Below are 12271 nucleotides of genomic sequence, written 5' to 3' on the forward strand. Positions count from 1 at the left end.
TTGCAGTGATCCAAAATCGTGCGACTGTAGACTATCTACTGTTAAAAGAACACATGGGATGTGAACAGTTCCCAGGAATGGGTTGTTTTAATTTGTCGGATTTTTCTCAAACTATTCAAATTCAGTTAGACAATATCCATCATATCATTGATAAGTTTTCACAAATGCCTAGGGTGCCTAACTGGTTTTCTTGGTTTCACTGGATATGGCTGGTAATTGTAGGTCTGCTTTTGTTATGTAGCTGTATTCCTATTATGTTAATGTGTGCATGCAATTTAATTAGTAGTTTGTTAAAACCTATACATGCTTATGTTACTCTACAAGAAGATATGTCAAAGAAGTAATCAATCTTCCCATGTTTTCTTCCATCTGCTACTTCTATAGCTTTTCTTCTTCCTTTCTAATTACAACCCTTTAGTAGAATTCGTGCCTCATATTGAAAATTACCGAGTATCATAATTCTTCCAAGTGGTAAAGATACCTCAAGACAAATGCTGGGCATAGAAGCCACAGGACATAAATCTGCAAAGAAGTAAAAAGCTAAACTTTTCAAAGAATATTGCTTCTCTCTCACTTACCAACTTTACATTTCCCTGTATGGCCCCGGAAGATGACTGGTTAGCCAGAGATGGGTAAGATTCCTCAAGGGAGGAACAACCTAAGACAGGCACAGTCGCAGGGAAGCCATCAGGAGAGAAATTGGGGATCAACGTGAGGCTTAGAACCTCACCCCCCCTGTTTTGAGAGAAATCTTCTCCATCCGTGGATGTTTTGTTGCCTTTGTCTAGTTTGGATTAACACTTAGTCTACAGGCACACACCTGATCATCTACATATGCCCTCTTACAGCACTGAATTATGTTTTCTACCTTTATCTTACATCTACCTACCACTTCAGCATTTTATTAAAAATAATAATAATAATAATAAGGGAGAAATGTGGGATTCACATATAAATCAAGTATAAAAATCAAACAATCATATCTGACTTGATTGTTTATAGTTCATGATGCGTGATCAAAACTGAAAGTTTCTGTGATATGACTGCCCTTGCACTGTTCACCATGTAAGAACTTATTCACTATGTAAGACCTTGTTCACCATGTAAGAACTTGTTCATTATGCTTCAGAAGATTGGAGACTGTTGAGAATTAGGCTTGGGGTTGATTAATGATTGTGCATTTAGTCCCCTATACAGAATTTTATTGTTGTTAACAACCATTTGATCAATAAATATGAGAGATGCCCTCTCAAAAAAAACTGATATAATGCATTCAGTATTTGGCAACTGTGCCTAGAACATGGTCAGTAATCAGTTAGATTCCAAGTGTCTGGAAGTTCAAGTATTTAAAAATCAAAAGTCTCTATCAATTACCAGTATAAAACCCAAAGGAGAAAAAACCCCACCAGGCTTCATTTTGCTAATGTAAGATGGTTCCTGCATCTGACTGGTCATAAGTCACTTGCAAGGAGGTGATTCATGGAAACATCTGGGGGAAATGAGTACTAGGCAGAGAAAACAGCAGGACAAAGCCCCTGAGTGGGAACATGCTTGGCATATTCAAGAAACAGCAAGAAGGCCAGCATGGCTAGAATGCAGTGAGCCAGGAGGAGTTTGGGGAGATGAGATCAGAGACGTAGGGAGACCAACTCACAGCTTATAATTCTTAGTAGGTTTTGGACAGATCATTTTGGCTTCTGTGTTAAGAATAGACAGTAGGAGGTTAGGGAGGAAACAGATACTGTGTGGGACACCACTGCAATAGTCCAAGCAAAGGACAATGGTGGCTTGGACTAGGGTATGAGGTCTCTGTGGGATGATGGGAATGTTCTAAAATTAGATTGTGATAATGGTTGCACAACTCTGTAAATATACAGAACACTGAACTGAATGAAACCTTTAAATGGGAGAACTTTATTGTATGTAAATTATATGTCAGTAAAGCTGTCACACACAACAAAGGAAGAAATGGGAAAATGGATCTGACCAAGGAAAAGTAAAAGAATTGACAGTACTGAGAGCTTAGCTGAGACAGGAAATCATAAGCTTGCAGTGGTATCACCACATTTGCATAACTGTATGGCTTCTTCCAACAAATGGGTTACTGCTCAGTGGGGACAATATAAAGGCAAAGATGTAAGGAAGTTCAGGGTGCTTTTGCCATAGAAGTTTGAGTGATCAACTACAGGACCAAGAAGTTCAGTCTGGTAGCAAAGGAAATAAAGAATGAGGACTCGAGGTGGGGGATATGTGGGGTACAGTGGACCAAAGGAATAAAATTCAAATTTCTTAATGTGGCTTATTATGTCTGATGGTCTGGCCTATCTCTTGAACCTACATCTTGCTTCTTTCTTATATTTTAGGTCCAATTCATAGATCTCTGTTGTTGTTTTCTTGAGTGCCTCTAACTCTGACTCTCTGTACATCCTACTCTGCCCTTCCTCCCTCTTAGATCTCAGCATAGTCATTGTTTCCTTAGAAGGTCTGCTCTGATCTGTGGGCAATGCTGCTATATGTTCCTACAGCACCCTGCATTTCCTTTACCTAGCTTTGCTAGTGTGTGTCAATCCTATCAATTTAGGGTGCACTAACAAAACTTAGTATCTGGATTTACAAAACCAGAAGAGTGACCACAACAAATAATTCTACTCCAGTTTGGTCTGAGGCTGGCTAATGGCCCCCAAAGATATCCATGTACTAACCCCTGGAACCTATAAACAGTTATCTTACATGGCAAAGGGAATTAATGTTGCAGATAGATGCAATTAATGGTGCTCATCAGTTGACCTTGAGATGGGGAGATTACCCTGGATTACCTGAGTAGGCCAATCTTCCTTAAAAGCGGAAGAGGCATAAGACGGGTTAGAGATGCGTGTGAAGAGGCTCCACGCAGCATTGCTCGTTTTGAAGATGGAGGAAGGGGCCCACGAGGCAAGGAATGCCGATGGCCTTTAGAAACAGGAAAAGGCAAGGAAACAATTCCCCGCTAGTCTCCAGAAAGAAATACAGTCCCGCTGACACCTTGGTGTTAGCTCGGTGAGACCCATATTGGACTTCTGATCTCCAGAACTGTAAGATAATATATGTGCATTGTTTTAAGCCACCAAGGCTGTGGTAATTTGTTATAGCTGCAGTAGAAAAAAATACAGTAACATTATTACGTTGCCTCCATATGACACCAAGTAGACCTTGAAGCTCTACATCAACCAGAATACCCAAATTAATCCAAGCGGAAACTCCCTATATCAACTGTTTGGGCTGAATTGTGTCTCCCTCCAAATTAATATGTTGAAGCACTAACCCCCAGTACCTTGGAGTTAAGGTCTTTAAAGAGGTAACTGGGTTAAAAGAAGGATATTAGGGTGGGGTCTTACTGCAATGACTAGTGTCCTTATAAGAGGAGACTGTCTGAAGAGGTGGCCATCTGCAAGCCGAGGACAGAGGTCTCAGGAGAACCCAACCCAACCTTGATCTTGGAATTCCAGACTCCAGAGCTGTGAGAAAATAAATTTGTTGTTTAAGCTATCCAGTCTGTGGTGTTTTGTTATGGCAGCCCTAGCAAACTAATACACCATCATAATAAAAAAAAAAAACAAAAAATGTCAACTGAAAGGAAAGGACTAAATGCCAAACTATGTAACCCGTTTCCTTTCTACCAGGAGTCAATGAGCTCAAATTTCCTTCTAAATGTGCTGATATTTACTAGCAGAAAGAAATAAAAGTCCTTATCTCTAAAATGCTTTTAACAAGGTATACTTGGTCTGTAGAGATGGCTTATTATAAAACTGGAATTTATGAGGCATGTTGGCTGGAGAATAGGGACTCATTATTTAAACTGTAATTAATGAGGTATAAAAGAGGATGTTCAAAAATACTCAGCACTCAAGACGGTAAAATACACACACTGGCATCTGATAAACAATTACCAGATACACGAAGAAGCAGAAAGAGTAACCTATCATTAGGAGGAAATTCATTCAATCAAAATGGATCCAGATGCTATAATTAGTGGACAAAGACATTGGAAGAGTTCCTATAAGTGTATTCTGTCTGCTCAAGAAACGAGGGGAAGGATGAAGCATGTTAACTAGTGACATGAACAATATTAAAAAAAGATCTAAATTGAAACTTTAGTGATGAAAACTACAATGTCTGAGTGGAGGAATTTACTAGGTAGAATTAATGGCAGATTGAACTCTGAAGACAAAATATTAGTAAATTTGAAGCAATAGGAAGCTATTCAAAATGAAACTCAGAGACAAAAAACACTAAAGAAAAAACCCCATCAAAAACAAAAACAGAGCATCAGTGAGATGAGTCCTAACATGTGTCTTAATACACGTGTTAGATTCCTTGAAGGAGAGAGGGGAGCATAGAAAATGTTTGAAGAAATAATGGCTGAACAAAGTTTCAAGTTTCATGAAAATGATAAGCCCAGATAGATCCAAGAAACTCAAAGCACCACAGGCAACAACATGGATGAAGCTCAAAATAGTGCTAAGAAACCAGGCCAAAAACAGTACATAATCCATGATTCCATATATATGAAAATACAGAAAATGTGAACTAATTCAGTGATAGAAAACAGATGAAGATGGAGAAAGGACATGGAGAGGTGAGAGGGAAGGATTGTAAAGAGGCAAAGAAAGCTATTGAGGGTGATATGTTCATTTTCTTGATTGTATAAATATACGTGTATATACACACATATGTAAAACCTTGTCAAACTATACTTTGAATATATGTGGTTTATTATATCAATTGACCCTCAACAAAGCTATTTAAAAAAGTTTCAGTTGTTGCTATATAGAGAAATTCAATTGATTTTTATATATCAACCTTGTGCTCCCGCAACTTTGTTAAACCTGTTTAGTAATGCTTGTTTTTGTTACTTTTATTGCTGCTCTTGTGATTAAAATCAACCACATTATCAAAGGAGAAAAAAAGGGGGGGTGGTGGATGTTGCAAAACCAAATGGCTCCCTTTGTTTAAACAATGTCTCTGCATACATTGTCCTTTAATTCTGAATCCAAAATGCACCATAATGAGGGAGGGAGAAAAAGGGCATTTTGAAGCTGTCTGACAATCTTGGACTTATTCTTTAAGACTGTTTCATCTGTCCCTGATGAGCAACCCTGTAGCCTTTGAGTCATTAATCAAGTTTGGTATTGGGCAAACTCTGTGACTGATGTGAGTTTGATTTGACAAACTCTTAGGGCTAAGGAAGATTTTGCATAGAAAAATTACTTTCCACTTCTTGTTAATGCAGAAACATTCCTGTTTTAAGTTCTGTCAATCGGACTTGATAAATTTAGACTTTGGAGAGGATAATTTGATATGTTGGATTAATCATCATATAATCAAAATAATCTGATGAAAGACATACATGCATTTATTTGAAACTTTATTATACAAATTTTCATTTCTTTTAAAGATTATAAAACCTGTTCTGTGACAGGAATACAAGCAATATTGTTCCAGGATTATTCATGGATATATCTAAAAGAGCTTAGATTACACATTAATAGTATGATTCGAAAACTTCCCAGATTAGACTCTTATGTAAAACAATTTAAAGTATTCAGTGATATTTAATCCTTTACAAGCATTTCATAATTATGGCAGCAGTGCCAAGCATCTGATGTGATTTTAACCACCAATAAAAGGTACAATACATATGAATTCATTATATGGTACCTTGGGCTTCTGGCATGCCTTACTAGAGAGGAACTAGTATAAAGGAAGATCATATGTAACAGTAGAAAAATATTTGTGATTTTTTTCTTTTTTAAAAACTATTTAAGTAGATACCCACCCCATTCCCACCCATGGCCAAAAATGCAAAATAATTACATCGCTTAGGTGTATACCTTCCCTTTTGCTTAGGGTAAGAGTTAAGATAAACCTAATACATGTACATAATTTTAAGAGTTAAAAACTCATCATCCATAATTATTAAGGATGCTAAGGAATGGCAATACCTTGAAGCTTTTTTAAAATTAAAAACAAAGCTTTAGATGGTAAACTACACTTAGAGAAACACAAACCAAAACCTTTATCCTTATGCCCTTGCTTTGTATTTAAAAGTTCTACTTAAATACTTGTTTGAAAAACTCAGTATACAGTTCATTCAGTACTATAGTGATAACAGGAGTAAAAATTTTCACTTCCATTAAATATTGAACTAATCTACTTAGGACTATTATAGAGACTCTCTTCTCACATACGTTTACATATATTGTACTCAAATGGTATGTGGTCTAAAGAGGTTATCTTGAGGTTTGCACCTCTGAACTTAGTCTCTAAATTTTCCTTTCCACTAATCTCTATTCAATGTCATATACTTTGCTAGTTGCTCTGGGAGAAGTCATGGACATTTAAACAGCTTATCATGCACTTCAAGGTTATATGGCAAAATAATGAGGAAAGTGCCTTAAGAGGTAGGAAGTAGGCTCTCATCCCAATCCTTGGTGTGCCCTGTTATGAACAGTTAAAAGACTGGAATCAAAGTGGTAAAATGTGAGACTGATAGTAATACAAGGCTTAAGAAAATTAAGTCGACTTAGTTACTAGAATTCTTTGCGAACACTCAGTCACATTGGGAGCCAGTTAAAGTCACTCAATCACACAGAATACAGCAGTGTCAAAAATACATAAAGCACACTGTAGATACAAATTCTGCTTGGCCATCCATATTTAGGTATTATCACTGTAGATTCTTCACTAGAAAAAGTGGTTAAGTGTAGCTCTGCAGAATACCACAGTCCCAAGAAAGTGAATTTCATTCCTTCATTTTGATCTCCACCAATGCTCACTTGGGGAGACCAGCAAAATGTAAGCAATCTGGAGGTGAGAAGAGGACTATTTTCATTAATCGAAATAAAAATACTGAGTTAAGTCAACTTATCTGTGAACTAAATAAGGCTCAAAGTATACATCCAGTTTGTTATTCACATGGAGTTGGACCTTTAAGAGGGACAGAACTCTAGGACTAGATTGAAACCTCCTGGTTTAAGCACCAAGGGTCAGACATGGAACCCATCATATTTGTTAATCACAAAGAACAGATTTCTGACTCTTTACATTCCTGAGATACTGTCCTAATGCCTTCATAAATCTCAAATGCTCGGTATCACCATAAGAGATGATTTTCTCTATAAAATAGAAAGCAAGTCAAAATATTTTAGGGCATTTATAAAGGCCAGGAAATAGAGAATATGAGGTGTGTATTGCTGGCTTCCATGGTGATTAAGCACATCTGTACCAAGGCCCCCAAATTTTGAGGGCTTTTCTGCTAACTCTCCCCCCAGACTGGACCTACCCCAGCCTCTTTCTTACCCAACCTATTCTGCCTACTCATGGAGCCTTGCACTCCTCCTCTCCTTCAAGTCCTTCCTATGATGAGGGTGCAGCACATAGCTAACAGGCCAGCCCCACCTCCCACAATGTCCCCTGGCCCCAACAGCAACCACTTCTTAAAAACAGATGGGAAATGGTTGCAGCCCACCACTCGTGCCATGTGGAATCTACTGCACACACACCATATCCTCTCCAGACACTTGCTAAATGACATTTCCCATGCCAGCCTCATAGTATCTTGACTCTACCTTGTCAAAATTATTACATTTTTGGATGTTTGGGGTTGCTTGTGAATAAATGAATCCATATCAAATCTATTAAAGTCAAGGATCTACTGTGCTTAGGAAGAAATTTCTATAAATTAGAATGAGCCAAAATGATTTATATAAAAAGGACAGAAAACTTACCTTATTTTAACACCATCACTTGAAAGGGAAGATACATAACACAAGGTAGTGTAATCCATATTTTCTAATATGTGCTTGGCAATGTTAAATGCAGTCCACTATTCTGCATATTATTTTGGAGTGTAAGCTAAGAGGGGGTTTGTAAAAGTGGCCCTACAGTTTAGTTCATTCTTTCACGCTGAATTATCTTTAAGACTGAACTAAAACCCCCTGGGAGAAGTCCTGGTAACCAGCAGCACTAACTGGCGAAGGGTGTCACCACCATAACTATAGGGGCCTGGAGAAACTGGACTTGCAGAAATTAATAGAAAGGTTAACCTAGCACAAGCACTACACTTTGAGCGCATGGTTGGCCAAGTTTGTCCGCAGTCAGTTAAAGGCCAAGGCAACACCAGAACCATAGATGAAATAAATTATGCTCATGAACTGCTTTTTAGGCAAGAAGCCTCCATTTTTCGAACATATAACCTGCTTTTCTCCAATAAAACTGGCAGTTGGACAAGGCAAAGAAGGCAGTGTCTTTGAAAGCAATAAACTTGGACTTCATATCCCAGTAGAGGACTGCCCCAAGAAGTATGTGGTTTTCAAACAACTCAGCTCCTGGTCAGGTGATAATATGAAGGGAAGGCAGCACGGTGTTATGAGGAAAAAAAAAATGAATGGGAATTCTCATCTCTGCTTTGGGTTTCTGGTTTTACATGCAGCAATGAACAAGCTGGACTAGATAATTTATAAAGATTTACACATTTACTTCTGGTTCTAAAAGACGATGATGGACAATGCACTAAGCAATTATGGAATAGCATCAATGCCAAAAATCTGAAAATATATTTTTTGCCCAGTTACATTAACATTTAAAAAGTGACAAGAATTTGGGATGACCATGGTTTGAAACACTAAACAGAGGGGAGAGAGAGGGGAAAAAAAGCTTTCTTTCCAGGCAGTGGAAAGCAGTTTTAAATAGTAAGCATCCATATACTCAAGAATTTTTAAAAACTTTCTCCATCTAGATCTTCTGAAATCCCTCCTCTTATACTTTTTATTTAGAAGATAGACTTGCATTTGATTTATATGCACTAACATTTTGTGTCACTTAAGCAAAAGGAATGTTACCAATTTTTCCTTTCTCTTTCATTTAATAGAGGAGAAACTAAGAATAACAAGAGGCTTCCAAAACATTTAGATAAACCACGCTGCTTTCTTGGCTTTGTATTCTCAGGAGAAGATTTAAAGCTTCTGGCAGGAAAGAAGATTTCTGATGTAAATGGCTTACTTAGTACATGACTAAGAAAGATCTGTTTGGGCACCTTCTTGGTGAAGCAAGCTAAATCACTTTTTCCTTGCTCATGTGTTTTCCATATTACATAGAGTGATGTACGCTGGATAGCTTAGCAAAAATATGGGTAATGGATACAGAAGGTTCTTTAATCAAACAAAATTGTGAAACTACCAAATTAGGTGTAGATAGTGAATACTGTGATCTAAGTAGACCCAGTGACCATTATGAAAACTGATCATTTCTGAAGTTAAGGAAGCATTGTATGGCAATAAATCATCAGGCTGAATTCAGAAAACACTCAATGCTGAACATTCACTTAGCTTCCCTTAGCTATTTCAGGTTAGAACATATATTATTTGATCAAGAAGTTTCATTTCCTAGAATAAGAAAGTTTAAATCCAATTTCATGTAGAGGCCTGTGTTTATTATATTCAAATTAAGTGTTTAATATAGTGTATCGTAATGGAGTATAACTCATTATGATTTATCCTTTTCCAAAAAAGCATACTTTTCTTGCAGGTATACAAGAACAGTTATCCTGTTGTTCATATACTAAATTCTGCAATTTGATCTTTTTAAACATGAAATACCTGATGGAACTTGAATGACCTGTTGCTAAATTTTTCTTCACTAATCTCTTCACCACGACTCTTAAAGGCCTTTGATGTATATTGGAAAAATCTCAAATTATATGCCAAATACTAAGTATGGATACTATTTAAAAGTGCAAGGACTACTCCCTTAATTAAGGAAAAAGAACCCTAAGAAGTTGCAAAGTATATGGACTAACGTCACAGGTGTACTCTTGATGTCATGCCACACACATACAACTTTCTCTACCTTTAACAGCTCTCTAGGTTAGTCTGACAGAGCACCTTACTTTAAGAAACAAACAAATAAACAAACCAGTGAAACAGACACCGGGAAAAATATGTACATTTTGGAAGTATTACATTCAACAGCTGTTCCACAATCTGGCCATTTTTAGGGCTGTCCAACAATACTGTTAAATCAGGTGAACTATTTAACCAGATTTAATAGTCAATTAATAATAACAGATTCCAAGTTAAACAAGGCATGTATACATTAAAGAAAGCAGTACAGAAATGTACTGTATATGAACTGTTTACAAAAACATACAAAATGTTGGATGGCACAAGGGGTACAGTGCTAATATAAACGGATTGTTTAAGCTAAGTGCTTAACATAAACTGTCCATCCCTATAAACTAACAAAGAATATTTAAGGGACATGAAATATTTCCTATAAAAATAATGCTATATGGTGTAGAGTACTTTTTCAGTGTATTTTTAGGTGGTATTCATATGTTCAATATTCTTGTTGATTCAGTGAATATATCTTCATCATGTTTCCATTTTCATTTCAACCGAAGCTCCAGGAAAATCTAACTTGCTAACAATCATTTAAAGCGAGAAGAGACGAAAGCAGGAGCAGCAGCAGGAGCAGCAGCATTATGGGTACCAGCTGGGACAGTATGTGCTTGCAGGTGTCTCTCAGATATGTGCTACCTGTCGCCAGAACTTGTGCTATCAGCTTACACCATGGTACCAAATATCTCACTGAGGTCACTTCACAGGGCTGTGGAGGTGATTTTTTTAATACCTCTCCGCTGAGCAAGAGTAGAACGGCCTACTGGTTCCAAAACTGGTGATTGATTACGATTTAAAGCAGAATATGTAGCTGCCATGGCGCCCTGAAAATAGGAAAGAAAGGTCATAGCAATAATGACAATGGGTAGTCACATGTACATATAATATGAAATGAAGATATTTTTTCCCCAGATAATTTCTTCAAATGCAAATTTATATAGATTTCATTAGGCTCATATTGAAAAGCACCACACTGGTCAAACACTCTGATTTAACTAAAATTGAAGAGGCCAATGGGGGAGGTGGAAACGATGGATGTGAGAGGACAGGGATGGGCTCATAAGAAGCACTCCTCACTTTTCTCATGACTATTCAACTTTTTTTCCTTTGCAATCCTTTCATATGAGCAGCAGCAAGGCATGCACTTTCGGATGTGTGTTTTACCCCTGCTGACAACTTCAAAGAGTTTGCTTTTGGGTGTGCATAAGAAAGAAAAGTATAAAGAAGTTAGGAAATCCACAAGCTTATCTGATTGATAAATTCAGAAGTCATTCTATTTTTTATTTTTTATTTTGATATCTTTAATGTACAATTACTTGAACATTATGGTTACTAGACTCCCCTATTACCAAGTCCCCCCCACATACCCCATTACAGTCACTGTCCATCAATGTAGTAAGATACCAAAGAGTCACTACTTGTTTTCTCTGTGCTATACTGCCTTCCCTGTGCCCCGCCTGCCCCATTATGTGTGCTAATCGTACTGTCCTGATTTCCCCCTTATCTCTCCCTTCCCACCCCCATCCTCCCCAGTCCCTTTCCCTTTGGTAACTGTTAGTCCATTCTTGGGTTCTGTGATTCTGCTGCTGTTTTGTTCCTTCAGTTTTTGCTTTGTTCTTATACTCCACAGATGAGTGAAATCATTTGATACTTGTCTTTCTCCACTTGGCTTATTTCACTGAGCATAATACCCTCTAGCTCCATCCATGTTGTTGCAAATGGTAGGATTTGTTTTCTTCTTATGGCTAAATAATATTCCATTTTGTATATCTACCACATCTTCTTTATCCATTCATCTACTGATGGACACTTAGGTTGCTTCCATTTCTTGGCTATTGTAAATAGTGCTGCGATAAACATAGGGGTGCATCTGTCTTTTTGAAACTGGGCTGCTGCATTCTTAGGGTAAATTCCTAGGAGTGAAATTCCTGGGTCAAATGGTATTTCTGTTTTGAGTTTTTTGAGGAACCTCCATACTGCTTTCCACAATGGTTGAACTAATTTACATTCCCACCAGCAGTGTAGTAGGGTTCCCCTTTCTCCACATCCTCGCCAACATTAGTTGTTGTCTGTCTTTTGGATGTTGGCCACCCTAACTGGTGTGAGGTGCTATCTCATTGTGGTTTTATTTTGCATTTCCCTGATGATTAGTGATGCGGAGCATCTTTTCATGTGTCTGTTGGCCATCTGAATTTCTTCTTTGGAGAAGTGTCTGTTCAGATACTGTGCCCATTTTTTAAAATTTTGGTATCATTAATCTACAATTATATGAGGAACATTATGTTTACTAGACGCCCCCCATCACCAAGTCCCCCCCACAAACCCCATTACAGTCA

General features: G+C 37.5%; 1 protein-coding gene across 5 annotated transcripts in view; it reads right to left on the reverse strand.

Moving 5' to 3' along the window:
* Positions 1-5389: 5389 nt before the first annotated feature.
* Positions 5390-12271, reverse strand: part of RPS6KA3 (ribosomal protein S6 kinase A3) — a 123038-nt gene continuing 116156 nt past the window's right edge. For all 5 annotated transcript variants that reach the window (XM_057495925.1, XM_036912838.2, XM_057495923.1 and 2 more), the window contains one exon: positions 5390-10759. In XM_057495925.1, coding sequence (XP_057351908.1) covers positions 10637-10759 — 123 coding nt within the window. In that variant the 3' untranslated portion in view covers positions 5390-10636. The remainder of the gene's footprint in view (positions 10760-12271) is intronic.

The sequence above is a fragment of the Manis pentadactyla genome, chromosome X (genome assembly GCF_030020395.1).
Source record: "Manis pentadactyla isolate mManPen7 chromosome X, mManPen7.hap1, whole genome shotgun sequence".
In the NCBI taxonomy this organism is placed as follows: domain Eukaryota; kingdom Metazoa; phylum Chordata; class Mammalia; order Pholidota; family Manidae; genus Manis; species Manis pentadactyla.